General features: G+C 46.2%; 1 protein-coding gene across 4 annotated transcripts in view; it reads left to right on the top strand.

Moving 5' to 3' along the window:
• The window catches only part of LOC106571556 (1-phosphatidylinositol 4,5-bisphosphate phosphodiesterase beta-1), a 228,559-nt gene that overhangs the window by 38,532 nt on the left and 172,269 nt on the right, over window positions 1-17,758 (top strand). For all 4 annotated transcript variants that reach the window (XR_006759204.1, XM_045695874.2, XM_045695877.2 and 1 more), the window contains exon 3: window positions 11,446-11,514. Coding sequence is in view for 3 of the 4 variants with exons in the window: in XM_045695874.2 (XP_045551830.1) it covers window positions 11,446-11,514 (69 nt within the window). In the remaining variant the exon portion in view is untranslated. The remainder of the gene's footprint in view (window positions 1-11,445; window positions 11,515-17,758) is intronic.

Raw genomic sequence — 17,758 nt, 5'->3', positions numbered from 1 at the left:
CCAGCCTCCGCTACCCCACCATCTCTAGCATGACTAGACCCAGCCTCATCTACACCACCATCCATAGCCTGACTAGACCCAGCATCATCTACACCACCATCCATAGCATAACTAGGCCCAGCCTCAGCTACCCCACCATCTCTAGCCTGACTAGACCCAGCCTCCACTACCCCACCATCTCTAGCCTGACTAGACCCAGCCTCCACTACCCCACCATCTCTAGCCTGACTAGACCCAGCCTCCGCTACCCCACCATCTCTAGCCTGACTAGGCCCAGCCTCCGCTACCCCACCATCTCTAGCCTGACTAGGCCCCAGCCTCCGCTACCCCACCATCTCTAGCCTGACTAGGCCCAGCCTCATCTACACCACCATCGCTGGCATGACTAGGCCCAGCCTCTGCTGTCTGCATCTCATTACCCCCTGCACGTTGACCACGATTTCCCCAACTAGGGCTTGTGCCCTCACCTTGTCTATGGCCTTTATGTGGGCACGCAAAGCTCTTATGCCCAAATCCCCACACTCAAAACACCGTAGACTATCTGTGCTGGCAAACCCTGCATAGAGCCCCTCCCCATGCCTCACTTTAAAATGCACATTTAGCTGTTGCTCATTGTTATTCAGAAACATAAACACTTGCCTCCGGAACGAAACAACGTGCTTAACGGCATCTGCCTGAGAACCTGCCGACAGTACACGAAAACCACTAGTAAACTTACCAAAACCACTCAGCTCTTTCCTGATTTGATCATCCGTAATAAACAGAGGCACATTTGCAACTACCACTCTTGTCGAAGGAAACTTACTCTGTCCTCTTCCACCCTAACTTTGAAGAAACCTGTGGATACCTCTAAAACAAATAGTGCATTAACCCTCCACCATAGAAAATGAAATTGAAAGAAAAGACCAAGAAAAGAATCAAGAAAGTTAGTTAGGACAGAGCCCTCTAAACCAAACACTCCACCTCCAAAAAACTCCCAGCATGCACTGCAAGAGAGAGAGAGAGAGAAAGTATGAGAAAGAAAGAGATGAGACAAAGCGAGAGAGAGAGAAATAGTCAGTGCACATTCTTTGAGAGTGAAAGAGTGACCCTGTGGATCACCAGCCTGCTGTAATGTTGACTGCTATGAGTGGAGGTCCAGACTCTACAAAGATTCCCAAATGGCACCCTATTCCCTACGAATGTGCACTACTTTTGACCAGGAACCGTAGAGTGGAGGGCTCTGGTCAAAAGTAGTGCACTATGTAGGGAATAGTGTGCTATTTTGGGACGCAGACAGGGTTTCCTTCTGGTCAGAGCAGGGAGTTCAGTTAACACATAATCATAATACAGCTCGTTTCAAAGACACAATTTTAGCAAATTAGCGTGAAATAAGATGATAGAAAGGTAGGCTCCTTCCTTCCCTCCCTCTCTCTCCCTTACCATTTGACTTGGCAGTGGCTTGGTGCAGAGTGGCCAAATTTGAGGCTACTTAGACTCGGCGACGGCTGCATTTCGTTCTTGTGACGTTGGTTGGTGAAAAGAAATGACTTGTGATACTTCTGTACCCTGCTTTCCACCAATCACAATTGTCATTTCTGGCCCCGAAGAAACATCTCCACGCTCATTTGTAGTGTGGAAGGATACATGATTAGATTTTATGTGATTTGATTTACTTTCAATTGGTGGTTGCTTTACCTTCCTTAAATGAGCTTATTGTAAATCACTTTGCATAAGAGCATCTTCTAAATCACAAAAATGTATATTTAATTGTGTGGGTAATCCCATAGACCGAGCAGTAGAACACTTGCCCATGTCAGCCTGCCTTCAATGCCTCAACAGTATGTACTGTGAATATTTCAGTGCCCCCATTTTGAGTAACATCCCGATGCTTTCAGTCTAGCTAAGACTGTGTGGTCTTCTCTCTGTTGCCTCCATGGAACATGGAACTCTAAAATGGAACATGGAACTGAAAGGGCCTCGCCCGACTCTACTGTATCAATAATGGATGGTAAGTGCGGTCTAGACCTCCATTTGGAGCGGTGGTGCAGTGGTATTTAAGATGTGGTTAGTGAGAGCCCTGGTGGAGAGAGGCATATTTAAATCATAATGTGGTTCCTTTCTCATGTCCTCCTTTCATTAACAAGGCCTGAGAGGGGAGGGGAGAGAAAGGCAGAGAAATAGAGAGAGAGCAGAGATAGAGATAGAGAGAGCGATATATGCTTCGTTGAGAGTAAGGCTTGCTCCATTGACCTCCAGTTATCCAGCTGAGCTAACATACACAAACATACTCACCATGTCATTAGCACAACACTGTCCAACAAGTACAGATGGCATGTGGAGAAGACAACAGGATGGTTTAATAATATAAGCCATTTAGCAGACGCTTTTATCCAAAGCGACTTACAGACTTGCACGCTAAGTATGGGTGGTCCCAGGAATCAAACCCACTACCCTGGTGTTACAAGTGCCATGCTCTACCAGCTGAGCTACAAAGGACCACATCAAAAGTAGAAAGAGATTAGACAAAGCGAGAGAGAGAGAAATAGCACATTCAGAATGAGGACAACCCTATCAGAATGAGGAGCACCGGCATAACCCTGGCACAAACCATTAACACCTTTAAAGGACAAATTCACTTTTTTTTTTACCCCTCCAAAAATGACATGTTATAAAAGTGTCCAGACACTTTTTGCGATTTCACTTGGTTTGGAGAAACTTACCCCACCAGCGAAATACTTCCTGGTGCGCGTTCTGCAGTTGCAGGGGCACAGATAAAACTTGAACGAAGGCTCCAAATATGTCCTTTTAGAAATAGCAACGCTCTCAGTACGCAGGTCTTTAGATGTTGTTCACATTAAATCGTGTCATTTCAAGCTTGATCTGCAGCGTTCCGTGTGCGTGCACGCGCAGGCTTTATGTCACCACAATGGGAATAAGAAAGCACGTGCGTGCTCGCACACGGAGAAGTATTGCTCAAGTCCAACAAAATGGAATATAACATTGCGGCTAAAGTAAAAAATTACACAATTTCAATTTCTGAACACTTCTATAACATTTAATTGACATAAATTGTGTTACAAATAGGTTAACTTGTCCTTTAAACAGGTAGCCTAGCGTATAATATAAAATATTTCGTATTTAAACAGTGATATCATGTTTGAAAGTCAATACTGTTGCCCAATATATACAACAATGACCAACAATTAACACGTTCATCAAAACAAAGACAACATTTGCATATTAACATTAGCGTTTCTAATAAACAATGAAAACACCCCGAAATGGGAGAAACCAAATGACCAGAGGTGGGAAACCTGTGGATCAAGTTGTGAACTTGACTGGCGCGTGTACCCCTCATGGTGTATTCATTCTGCCGGTTCTGTTGCAAAACGTTTCTTCAGCAGAAGCAAGCGGAACGAAATGGGGAGGGACGTACCTGAATTTGTCCAGTAGAAACATTTTGCGACTGTTAGGCGGAATGAATACACGTTCTGAGTGTTGGTGAAAGACAGGTTGGTGTTACCGATCGAAGAGCAGACAAATAGTCAACATTTATTTCTAAACACTGTAGGCCTAAGTGATAGGCTACTATTACCAGGCTGGCGTTTGCTCTTTTCACGATACAAAGCACAATGTATACAATTGTGATAAATACAAAATACAAAGCAAGCATTGTTTGTAACAAAAAAGAGTGTTTGTGTGAGGAGAGAAGGAGGGAAGTAGCTGTTGAGTCAATTGTTCACAGGTACATCTTCACTGTGTGTGTGTGCAGATGAGTTTGTGTCTGTGTGAGTGTGTGAATCCTCTTTTTGGCAGGATTTCAGTCCACTTGGGGATATTTGTAGCCTACTTATGGCCGAATTGCACACGTGAGTGTGTTATTGTAAGACAGTGAGTGTTAGTGTTTCTAGGCTGGGTGACATGTGCATACAGTACATCCATATCCTCTCCAAATGAATCCCCCATGTGTTTCCTAACCACTACCCTACACACACTCTCTCTCACACACACACACACACACACACACACACACACACACACACACACACACACACACACACACACACACACACACACACACACACACACACACACACACACACACACACACACACACACACACACACACACACACACACACACCTGTTCTGTTGTTATGTTTTGTACACTCAGTGTATATGGCTCTGGGCTAAACCATTATCTGTCACATCACGATGACGTCACCGTTGACGATGGCTGTTAATCATTGTCGGTAGACTATGCTATCGTAATATATTGCCCGACCCTAGTTTACTGGGACATGAAACAGCTATGTGTCCACTCGACACGATGAGCAGTGGTTAGGGTATGGTTGAGATAACAATGATTGGAGATAACAAATAAAGGAACACCTTCATAATATTGAGTTGCACACCCTTTTGCCCTCAGAACAGCCTCAATTGGATTCTGGGTTTGAGTCCAGGCTCTGTCACAGCTGGCCGTGACTGGGAGACCCATGGGGCGGCGCACAATTGGCCCAGCGTCGTCCGGGATAGGGGAGGGTGTCAGGGATTTCGTCGTCGTCAGACGATATGGCGAAATCATCGTCGGAAAAGGAGGACCAATATGCAGCAGGACTGGTTTTGTTCATTTTGAACATTTATTAACTCAAAATGAATACCAAAAACAACAAAACAAACTCACGATATACTGACAGTCTTCTCAGGCTCATACATGCTAGACAAAGAACAATCTCCCACAAATGACAAACACACCCTAATATATGGGACTCTCAATCAAAGGCAAAGAGAAAACACCTGCCTTCAATTGAGAGTCCCAACCCCAATTAATCAACCATAGAAACACACTCACTAGACTCCACATAGAAATACATAAACATAGACCATAAACCAAAAACCCGGAAATACTAAATCAAACGCCCTTTTACCAAAACACCACCCCGAACCACATAAAACAAATACCCTCTGCCACGTCCTGACCAAACTACAATGACAATTAACCCTTATACTGGCCAGGACGTGACAGAGGGTTTGGCCGGCAGGAATGTCCTTGTCCCATCACGCTCTAGCAACTCCTGTGGCGGGCCGGGCGCAGTGCACACTGACACGGTCGCCAGGCGTACGGTGTTTCCTCCGACACATTGGTGTGGCTGGCTTCCAGGTTAAGTGGGCATTGTGTCAAGAAGCAGTGCGGTTGGGTTGTGTTTCGGAGGACGCATGGCTCTTGACCTTCGCCTCTCCCGAGTTTGATAGGGAGTTGCAGCGATGAGACAAGACTGTAACTACCAATTCGATACCAGGAAAATGGGGAGAAAAAGGAGTAAAAAAATGTTTTAAAAAAGAACAGCCTCAATTGGACTCTACAAGGTGTGTGTGTGAGCGAGGCGTCGAAAGTGTTCCACAGGGATGCTGGCCCATGTTGACTCCAATGCATCCCACAGTTGTGTTAAGTTGGCTGGATGTCCTTTGTGTGGTGGACCATTCTTGACACACCCGGGAAACTGTTGAGGGTGAAAAACCCAGCAGCATTTCAGTTCTACACACTCAAACTGGTGCGCCTGGCACCTACTGTACTACCATACCTCGTTCAAAGGCACTTAAAAGTTTTGTCTTTCCATTCACCCTCTGAATGGCACACATACACAATTCATGTCTCAATTGTCTCAAAGCTTAAAAAATCTTATTTAGCCTGTCTCCTCCCCTTCATCTACACTGACTGAAGTGGATTTAACAGGTGACATAAATAAGGTATCATAGCTTTCATCTGGATTCACCTGGTCAGTCTTTGTCATGGAAAGTTCCTAATGTTTTGTACACTCAGGGTTTATAAAGAGTTAGGCTAGGGTCAGCTATATTAGCACCCATATGGAGCTTTATTTTTGAAATGTTGTTGATGCCTGCCTCCGACAGTTCCCTAGGAATTGAACAGACGTTTTTATTGATTAGCATTCACCATACTGTGTGTCCAAGTCTTTACTGTGTTGTAGTGTTAGCAAATTGCATATCGGCTTTCACTGGACATCTTCATAGGTATTGAAAACTATCATAAATGAACAGCACAACGCGGAAGCGTTAATTATCACTTAGCAACGGCTATGGAGGAGAACGTGACGCTGAATTTTCAAGCTCATTGGCCTAACTCTATATATATATATATATATATATGGTTCTGGTTTAGCCTATTTCAACTTGACTGGCGCCGCGCAGAACAGAGTCTCGCAGCACACAGCAGGGCAGCACGCAAGTGACATTCCGAGAAATTTGCCGATTCCTATTTGCTATAGCCTATTTTAATAAATATGTTATATACAGAACGCAGGAGAGGAGTGTAGGCCAGACAGAGTGGAGAATTCCACCAAAACAGCTCTCTCTCTGTCAGATGCATGGGCCTTAAGGGCTCCACACAGTCTGTCTGACGGAGCTTCGTTTGCAAAGCTCTCTATGTAGTTTGTGCGATGCAAATGGGGCTCCTTAGGTCCTTATGCGTAGACGGGTGAAATCACTGTGGAGAGCCCTTTAGGCTCTAGCACGGTGGTGTAGTGGGGGCTATACCCACTTTTTGTTCAGTGGGCATTGCGTATACTCTGATCTGCATCCCCATTGATGCGTACTCTATCAAAGTAGCGTAGTGGAGGTATCAATGATGTATTACAATAGAAAAATAATGCACAAAGTAGCCTACACAATCGTAAAGCACGTGAAATATTCACACGCGTGCCTTGAGTGTACTATCGCAGCAAGAGTGCGCAGCTCTTCACTGGTTGTCACATGGAGTAACTCACAGAGTAACGACATCGGTAGCCAGTAGTGTCGTTTAGAAAGACCGTTCAACTTATGATATCTACCAATAAATGACAACAATGGGTATGCAAGCCAGGTATTGAAAAAGTTTGGTCCAAAGTCTTGGTTGAATCTTTGCGATGTGCAATTCAGTCGTAATGCACTGTTTGAATAAACATTTCTTAAGGCATTCCCCAAAAAACCTTTCCAATTAAATGTTGACTGCAAAGTAGGCCTGCCTGGCAGAGTGATTTTATGATGATTTGTATCAATTGAGAGGGCAAACTCTGCCATTACATCATGTACACTGCAGGCCTACATTGTACAGTACAGAAACACCGCTAGCCAAATGTACTCTTGCTAGGTGCCCAATTATAATTAAAGGGCAACTACACTCTCTCAAAAAAATGTGTTTAGATTTTTCCCAGACATCAGAAATGGTCTCCTGATGTGCTTTGTAACGGCTGTCGGGAGAGAGAGTTGACCAAGGTGCAGCGGAGTTAGTGTTCATCTTGGAATTTAATAGAACAAAAGAGAACACTACAAAAATGAACAAAAACACGACAGCAAAACAGTCCTGTTAGGAAAATATCTAAACAGAAACCATTACCCACAAAACCCAAAGGAAAATCATGCTCCTTATGTGTGACTCCCAATCAGCAACAACGAGCTTCAGCTGTGCCTGATTGGGAGCCACACACGGCCCAAAACAAAGAAATACAAAAACATAGAGAAAGGAACATAGAACGCCCACCCAATGTAACACCCTGGCCTAACCAAAATAAAGAACAAAAAAACCCTCTCTATGGCCAGGGCGTTACAGTACCCCCCCCCCCCCAAAGGTGCGGACTCCGGCCGCAAAACCTGACTCTGAAGGGGAGGGTTCGGCTGGGCCTTCTTACGGCGGCGGCTCAGGTGCGGGACGTGGCCTCTGATCCACCCTTGGCATCGCCCTCTTAGGTGGCGCACCTGGCCGCGCCGAAGGTCTGGTGGGCGACCCTGACTGCGCCCGGCTGGCGGGCGGCGATGGCTGCGCCCGGCTGGCGGGCGACCCTGGTTGCGCCAGGCTGGCGGGCGGTGATGGTTGCGCCTGCGGGCGACCCTGACTGCGCCCGGCTGGCGGGCGACCCTGGTTGCGCCCGGCTGGCGGGCGGTGATGGTTGCGCCTGCGGGCGACCCTGGTTGTGCCCGACTGGCGGGCGGCGATGGCTGCGCCCGGCTGGTGGGCGACCCTGGTTGCGCCCGGCTGGCGGGCGTCCCTGGCTGCATCCGGCTGGCGGGCGTCCCTGGCGGCTCCGGCGGCACTGACCCAGGATTCACCAGGCTGGGGAGATATGAAGGAGGCCTGGCCCTGGGCGCAGGCACAGGACTCACGAGTCTGGCGGGCGGCTCCGGCGGCTCCGGGCTGGCGGGCGGCTCTGGCGGTTCTGGCCCAGGATTCACCAGGCTGGGGAGACATGATGGAGGCCTGGCCAAGGCACAGGCACAGGACTCACCAGGCTGGGGAGACATGACAGAGGCCTGACCCAAGGCGTAGGCACAGGACTCACCGGGCTGGCGGGCGGCTCTGACTGCTCTGGACAGGCGGGCGGCTCCGGACAAGCGGGCGGCTCTGGCGGCTCCGGACAGGCGGGCGGCTCTGGCGGCTCCGGACTGGCGGGCGGCTCTGGCGGCTCCTGACTGGCGGGCGGCTCTGGCGGCTCCTGACTGGCGGGCGGCTCTGGCGGCTCCTGACTGGCGGGCAGCTCTGGCGGCTCCGGACTGGCGAGACCCACTGGAGGCCTAGTCCTGGGAGGTGGCACAGGACGGACCAGGATGGGGAGACCCACTGGAGACCTGGTCCGTGGAGCAGGCACAGGACTGACCAGGATGGGGAGACCCACTGGAGGCCTGGTCCTGGGAGGTGGCACAGGACGGACCAGGATGGGGAGACCCACTGGAGGCCTGGTCCGAGGAGGAGGCACAGGATAAACCGGGCTGTGGGGGAGCACTGGAGTTCTGGTACGGACGCTCTTTACCCACACTCCAGGCTGAATGCCCACTTTGGCCCGGCACGGGCAGAGAGCAGGCATTGGGCGAACTGGACCCTCCCAGCGCTCTGGAGACACAGTACGCAACGCCGGCGCAGGATAACCTGGGCCGAGGAGGCGCACTGGAGACCAGACGCGCTGAGCTGGCACCATCCGCCCTGGCTCGATGCCTGCACTCGCATGGCACTTGCGGGGGGCTGGTATGTAGCGCACCGGGCTATGCACGCGCACTGGGGACACCGTGCGCTCCACAGCATAACATGGTGTCTTACCAGTACCACGCTGCTTCCGATAAGCATGGGGAGTTGGCTCAGGTCTACCGCCTGACTCCGCCAATCTCTGGTTGCGACCCTGGTTGCGCCCGGCTGGCGGGCGGTGATGGTTGCGCCTGCGGGCGACCCTGGTTGTGCCCGACTGGCGGGCGGCGATGGCTGCGCCCGGCTGGTGGGCGACCCTGGTTGCGCCCGGCTGGCGGGCGTCCCTGGCTGCATCCGGCTGGCGGGCGTCCCTGGCGGCTCCGGCGGCACTGACCCAGGATTCACCAGGCTGGGGAGATATGAAGGAGGCCTGGCCCTGGGCGCAGGCACAGGACTGACCAGGATGGGGAGACCCACTGGAGGCCTGGTCCTGGGAGGTGGCACAGGACGGACCAGGATGGGGAGACCCACTGGAGGCCTGGTCCGAGGAGGAGGCACAGGATAAACCGGGCTGTGGGGGAGCACTGGAGTTCTGGTACGGACGCTCTTTACCCACACTCCAGGCTGAATGCCCACTTTGGCCCGGCACGGGCAGAGAGCAGGCATTGGGCGAACTGGACCCTCCCAGCGCTCTGGAGACACAGTACGCAACGCCGGCGCAGGATAACCTGGGCCGAGGAGGCGCACTGGAGACCAGACGCGCTGAGCTGGCACCATCCGCCCTGGCTCGATGCCTGCACTCGCATGGCACTTGCGGGGGGCTGGTATGTAGCGCACCGGGCTATGCACGCGCACTGGGGACACCGTGCGCTCCACAGCATAACATGGTGTCTTACCAGTACCACGCTGCTTCCGATAAGCATGGGGAGTTGGCTCAGGTCTACCGCCTGACTCCGCCAATCTCCCCGTGTGCCCCCCCAAACATTTTTTGGGGGGCTGCCTCCCGTGTCCGTTGCGCTCCCTTTCCTCATACCAGCGCCTCTCAGCTCTCGCCGCCTCAATCTCCCATTGCGGGCGGCGATAATCCCCAGCTTGAGCCCATGGTCCTTTCCCGTCCTGGATTTCCTCCCAAGTCCATGACTTCAGATAGCTTTTCTCCTGGTGCCTCTCCTTGTGCTGCTCCTTCCTCCGCTGCTTGGTCCGTTGTTGGTGGGTAATTCTGTAACGGCTGTCGGGAGAGAGAGTTGACCAAGGTGCAGTTGAGTTAGTGTTCATCTTGGAATTTAATAGAACAAAAGAGAACACTACAAAAATGAACAAAAACACGACAGCAAAACAGTCCTGTTAGGAAAATATCTAAACAGAAACAATTACCCACAAAACCCAAAGGAAAATCATGCTCCTTATGTGTGACGAGCTTCAGCTGTGCCTGATTGGGAGCCACACACGGCCCAAAACAAAGAAATACAAAAACATAGAGAAAGGAACATAGAACGCCCACCCAATATAACACCCTGGCCTAACCAAAATAAAGAACAAAAAAACCCTCTCTATGGCCAGGGCGCTACATGCTTTAATCATTCTTGTGGAATTAGAACATCTGACTTTTGTTGTTTTTCTATTTAAAAATAAATAATTATTTTGAGAGTGAGACCTGAAAAAACTATAGGAAGTAGGGTGCCTATCCTGTTTGGGAAATTTTGGGCAATAATCTGAGTATGCCCACTTCTCCAGGCACCACCACTGCTCTAGCCTAAACCTATAAAAAATGTTTTTACAACAGACACTCCTTATCTATCTTGTGTCTAGCCGTTTTCAAAAATGATCATTTTTATAAAGTATTCGAAAATAAATGACACATGCGTGCGGGGGAAATCCCCTCCATGCGAGGTTGAAAACGAAATAGCCAATAACCTGTCCTCCCACTGGCCTATCATAAAATATTTAAGACAAGTTAAAGTTATGAACAGTGGCTTATTTCCCAAATATTCTAGCCTAAGAAGGTGTTGTCCTAATGTCTAAACATAGGCTATTCTCAATCAAAGCTTTATGAGAGATATAACACACAGTTTGATTTATTTACTATTTTATGAGGCAAATAAAGCTATTATTATCCCGTTCTGGACAGGGGAGACAGTTTCTGTCCACTCCATGAAGTATACCTAACTCTCTACGGTAAGACAGTTCCTCAGCAGACTGTTACTGCTTCATCAATGTTGCACACACACAAACCTGTTCCATGCCCTAGCTCCTCCACCAGAAAGAAATATTAGAAAAGATTTGCCTGCACTTAGCCTCTGCCCAGGCTTTCAACAACATTATCTTTCATCATGATTCATCCAGTTGTAGTATTCAATTTCACGCTATACTAATAATTTGTATTGAATTTTTTGGGTGGCTGATAAAGGGTGACACCATTGTATATCACAATGTTTTATCAGTACATCATCAACCATACAGTCAGTAAACCCACATGTGACTGAAACTCACTGTTCTATTTCTGTTGGTTTCTTAAAGGACACTGATCTCCTGGACATCGCCTATATCAAGGACGCCAGGAACGGAAAATGCACCAAAACGCCAAAGGTATGTCAAGTCAGACCAGTGATTTCCGCTCAGTGCTCGATTCAAATGGATTCAGATCCAATTTGTAAGTCGCTCTGGATAAGAGCGTCTGCTAAATGACTTAAATGTAAATGTAAATGTATGTACTGTACAGCTGTGTATCTCATTGTCTTTCCACCAAAAGCTCCATTCCAAACTCTATAACAGGGCTTTATGAGAAACCCTGGAAGAGAGACAAGCTAATCGGATGATAGTGTAGTTTTATGGAGGCTATATCGGGACAGGGATAGGAGGCGGAAGAGAAAGAGAGAGACATAGACACGGCTCTGTGTGCTGTAGGGATCAGACAGGGACATTTGAATAGATCTGCAGATGGATACAGAACTGGACATCACCACACAATGGTGTGTGTGTGTGTGTGTGTGTGTGTGTGTGTGTGTGTGTGTGTGTGTGTGTGTGTGTGTGTGTGTGTGTGTGTGTGTGTGTGTGTGTGTGTGTGTGTGTGTGTGTGTGTGTGTGTGGTGCTTATGTTAGACATTATGTTGACTGTACTTACAGTACAGTATGGCTGGTGTCTCTAAGCTAGGGCTCTGACGCTCATGGTATTTTGGATAACGGTAATTGGCCAGCCAAATGACTGTAGTCCCCGTAATAACCTTTCGAATAGCAACATATATATATTTTAAAGGGAATGAATAGAACAGGCGTTTAAGTTCAAGACAATGACGGCATAATAGGTGAACTGGCGGTCATACTAAGAGTCGATATTCACGTCATAATAAGGAATTCCCTTTGACCACGTCCACAAATTGGGAGAATATTAACATTCTTTCAAATTGACCCACGTTGTAAAAGAGCCAACTCCGTCGTCGATTTTTCTGTTATACAGAAATAACAAAACGTGCCCGAAAAGCTGCTGTGTCGTTCAATGTACATGTACCCAGGTCAAAAATCCCGATGCTCCCAGGTAGGGAAGTAGCACCTGCGAGTAGAGCCCTGTGGCTTCAGGCTATTCGGTGTGGTAGAGTGGGAAATGTGGGGACCCGTTGTCCAAGTAGGCTACACGTAGCTATGTGTGTGGAAAACATCACAGGTAAGACATTTATACTGAACAAAAAAATAAACGCAATATGCAAAGGGTTGGTCCCATGTTTCATGAGCTGAAATAAAAGATCCCAGAAATGTTCCATACGCACAAAAAGCTTATTTCTCAAATGTTGTGCACAACTTTGTTTTCGTGAGCATTTCTCCTTTGACAAGATAATCTATCCACCTGACAGGTGTGGCATATCAACAAACGGATTAAACAGCATGATCATTGCACAGGTGCACCTTATGCTGGGGACAATACGCCCAGGACCTCACCCAGGACCTCAGGCTGCTTCACCTGCAGGATCGTCTGAGACCAGCCACCTGGACAGCTGATGAAACTGTGGGTTTTCACAACCGAATCATTTTTGTTCAAACGGTCAGAAACGTCTCAGGGAAGCTCATATGCGTGCTCGTCGTCCTCACCAGGGCCTTGACCTGACTGCAGTTCGGCGTCGTTATCGACTTCAGTGGGAAAATGTTCCCCTTCGATGGCCACTGGCATGCTGGAGAAGTGTGCTCTTCACGGATGTACCGGGCAAATGACAGACATGGCGTTGTGTGGGCGAACGGTTTGCTGATGTCAACGTTGTGAACAGAGTGCCCCATGGTAGCAGTGGGGTTATGGTATGGGCAGGCATAAGCTACAGACAACAAACACAATTGCATTTTACTGATGGCAATTTAAATGCACAGAGATACCGTGACGAGATCCTGAGGCCCATTGTCGTGTCCACCGCCATCACCTCATGTTTCAGCATGATAATGCACAGCCCCATGTCGCAATGATCCGTACACAATTCCTGGAAGCTGAAAATGCCACAGTTCTTCCATGGCTTGCATACTAACCAGCAGGGTTGGGGAGTAACGGATTACATGTAATCCATTACATGTAAGGGATTACAACAAAAAAAACACTGTCTGTAATCCGTTACGTTACCAGCAAAAATATTGTAATCAGATTACAGATACTTTTGAAAAACTAGATGATTACTTCGAGGATGACTTTTAAATTCAGAAAGGCGGTTTGCACTTCTCTGTTTTCTCAATGACATTCAAATCAGCATTGAAAAAAGGCTCAAGTTTAAGTTTGTTCCACCTGAGCGAGTCTGACTACAAGTCAGAGACCACAATGATGACACACCAAATGTGTTTGATGGATCACAGGAAAAGAGCAGAAATAGGCTTTTGTAGGCTACAGTCCAAGCTATGTTTTCCAGTGGTGCGACTGCTGTCGGCATCCAAAGACTATCCAACTTGAATAAAGGCTTGGAGGTAAGGATGACAGCAGTGGTGTAGTCTATGGCGATACAGATATCACTTATTATTGATATCTACATAGCGCATCGATGTGAATCAGATGACACCATTCTGTATACTTCTGGCCCTTCTTTGGACACTGTGTTAACAACCCTCCAGACGAGCTTCAATGCCATACAACTCTCCTTCCATGGCCTCCAACTGCTCCTAAATACAAGTAAAACTAAATGCATGCTCTTCAACCGATCGCTGCCTGCACCTGCCCGCCTGTCCTGCATCACTACTCTGGACGGTTCTGACTTAGAATATGTGGACAACTACAAATACCTAGGTGTCTGGTTAGACTGTAAACTCTCCTTCCAGACTCACATCAAACATCTCCAATCCAAAGTTAAATCAAGAATTGGCTTCCTATTTCGCAACAAAGCATCCTTCACTCATGCTGCCAAACATACCCTCGTAAAACTGACCATCCTACCGATCCTCGACTTTGGCGATGTCATTTACAAAATAGCCTCCAATACCCTACTCAACAAACTGGATGCAGTCTATCACAGTGCCATCCGTTTTGTCACCAAAGCCCCATATACTACCCACCACTGTGACCTGTACGCTCTCGTTGGCTGGCCTTCGCTTCATAATCGTCGCCAAACCCACTGGCTCCAGGTCATCTACAAGACCTTGCTAGGTAAAGTCCCCCCTTATCTCCGCTCACTGGTCACCATAGCAGCACCCACCTGTAGCACGCGCTCCAGCAGGTATATCTCTCTGGTCACCCCCAAAGCCAATTCCTCCTTTGGCCGTCTCTCTTTCCAGTTCTCTGCTGCCAATGACTGGAACGAACGACAAAAATCTCTGAAACTGGAAACACTTATCTCCCTCACTAGCTTTAAGCACCAGCTGTCAGAGCAGCTCACAGATCACTGCACCTGTACATAGCCCATCTATAATTTAGCCCAAACAACTACCTCTTCCTCTACTGTATTTATTTATTTAATTTTGCTCCTTTGCACCCCATTATCTCTATTTCTACTTTGCACTTTCTTCTACTACAAATCTACAATTCCAGTGTTTTACTTGCTATATTGTATTTACTTTGCCACCATGGACTTTTTTTGCCTTTACCTCCCTTATCTCACCTCATTTGCTCACATTGTACATAGACTTATTTTTCTACTGTATTATTGACTGTATATTTGTTTTACTCCATGTGTAACTCTGTGTTGTTATATGTTGTCGAACTGCTTTGCTTTATCTTGGCCAGGTCGCAATTGTAAATGAGAACTTGTTCTCAACTTGCCTACCTGGTTAAATAAAGGTGAAAATAAAATAATAAAATAAAAATAAAAATCACGCTGCTGCTCTCTCATTTAGCTATTTGCGCTTACAGATTGTGGTTGTTGTGGATGGCTGTTCACAAATTTAAATGTGTATTTGAACTCAATAATGGTTGAATTGAAGAAGTTTAAGCTGCCTATCAATCATTGTTTTTGAAACCAGTGGACAGCCAGTGAAAAATGTGCTCTTGCAACACATGCATAGTGCGGATCCCATCCTATGGAATAAAAGTGGGGCTTTTATTGCTCAATCTAATTCGTGCTGATAAATTGTTTTTATTCATAGGCCTAATGGACACATGTTCAAACTCGCACACTTTTGATAGACTTAAAGGGGCTTCTGTAGTTGCTACATCCGTTTTTGGACTTAAAAATTCTATATACATATACATATATATATATATATATATATATATATTGATTCTGGAAGAACATAACTTGGAAATGTCTCATGAGCTTAGTTCAACTGTCACACTCCATGAGAACCCAAAATATAAGCTTGTTTTTCTCCAATGTTTGTAAACATTGTAAATGTAAACAAACACTGTATAGCCTAAAAACATGGTTAAAACAATAATTTTTATATCATGGATGGTCAGTCCTTGCATCCATAGCTCTGTCTATTAATCTGAGAGTGGTTACATTTCTCCAGGCCCATCCCTCAGCTTTTTACCAAAACCGAGGCGGGGCGACCGTTTTGTTATTGTTTCATCTGTGGATTTTCCCTTTAAACAGCTGCATATTATCAAGATATCAAAGTGTCACTAACAAAAAGGTCAATAATAGGCCTATAGCAAATGCAGCATATGGCATTCATTTTTCACATGTAAATAGCACTTTTCAGTAGTGCTCAAAGCATACCATTCCATGAGCGCAGCATTTATTTTTCAACTCAAATCAATGAGCTCAATCAGTCCTCCATGACAACGCAATCATAAACAACAGAGTAGGGCTGGCTAATAAGTCCTTAATTATCCTTAGTTAAGGTCAGGTAATTTCGGCTAATCTATACTTCCTTATTTCCAAATCCTATTCTTGATGATCACGGGGTACAACATTTATTGGAATGACTGGAAGTCTTATAGACTTTGGTTTTTAATGTAAAGATATCATTTTATCGTATTATTATATGTGGTAGAACGCCTACATAGAAAATAAGGGAAAGCCGCACACTCTAAGAGCTCAGATGCAAAAATGTAATAACCAACGTTTCGACAGCAAAGCTGTCTTCATCAGGGTATCATCACAAACACTGCGAGATGAGTCATTTATATAGTGTCAAAAAACACACAGGTGTTTGTAATCATGGCCAAGTGTGGCCTAATATCATTGGTTAACTCAAATATTTAAAAAAATGGCATACAAAGAACATACAAAAAGACAAACAAATGGATAGCATACGATCATAGCATTTGTAGTCTAAAATGTATCTAACAAACAATTACAATGGCAAAATCACAATAATCACAAGAATGGCTTCAGATCAAAGTCTTTTTGGAAGCAAACCATTCGATTTCGTCTCTGCGTTATATTGGTATCGAACATGTCACCCTCCCGAGGAGAGGGGGTGACCTTGATAATTTATTGTTAAAACGAGAGGCTGCCTGGATCTTTAATTTAAAGACCCTTGCTCCCTTCGGTCTCAACATAGACTTTGACCTGAAGCCATTCTTGTGATTATTGTGATTTTGCCATTGTAATTGTTTGTTAGATACATTTTAGACTACAAATGCTATGATCGTATGCTATCCATGTGTTTGTCTTTTTGTATGTTCTTTGTATGCCATTTTTTTTTAAATATTTGAGTTAACCAATGATATTAGGCCACACTTGGCCATGATTACAAACACCTGTGTGTTTTTTGACACTATATAAATGACTCATCTCGCAGTGTTTGTGATGATACCCTGATGAAGACAGCTTCGCTGTCGAAACGTTGGTTATTACATTTTTGCATCTGAGCTCTTAGAGTGTGCGGCTTTCCCTTATTTTCTAGTTTTCTACTCCGCCAGCCAGCACCTCGCCTTTATAGGTGTGCGTTTCTTTTTTCTAGAAAGCCTACATAACCAACCCATAAAGTAAAATGTAACATCCATATATGGCCAGCTATGTAAACTTTAACATTGATTTATCCCGGTAACATACATTTTTGTCTTCTTCTTATGCCTCTTAAGGGGAAAGTAATCTAAAAGTAACTGAATGTAATCAGATTACGTTGCTGAGTTTGGTAATCCAAAAGTTATGTTACTGATTACAATTTTGGACAGGTAACTAGTAACTGTAACGGATTACATTTAGAAAGTAACCTACCCAACCCTGCTCACCAGACATGTTACCCATAAGCATGTTTGGGAGGCTCTAGATCGATGTGTGCGACAGCGTGTTCCAGTTCCCACCAATATACAGCAACTTCGCCATTGAAGAGGAGTGGGGCATTAGGGAGGCCCTACAAAATTACATTTTTGTAAGTATTGAGAATGTTAGGGAGCAGGCAATGTTGAAAAGTATTCTTTATACATGTTGAAATGTTCTTAAATGTGGTTCTGTAATTGATTAAAACAAGCAGACAGCAAGGAAAT

The sequence above is a fragment of the Salmo salar genome, chromosome 15 (genome assembly GCF_965601325.2).
Source record: "Salmo salar chromosome 15, fSalSal1, whole genome shotgun sequence".
NCBI lineage: Eukaryota > Metazoa > Chordata > Actinopteri > Salmoniformes > Salmonidae > Salmo > Salmo salar.
The sequence above is the reverse complement of the archived record's forward strand: the minus strand, read 5'-3'. Positions and strand labels throughout refer to the sequence as shown.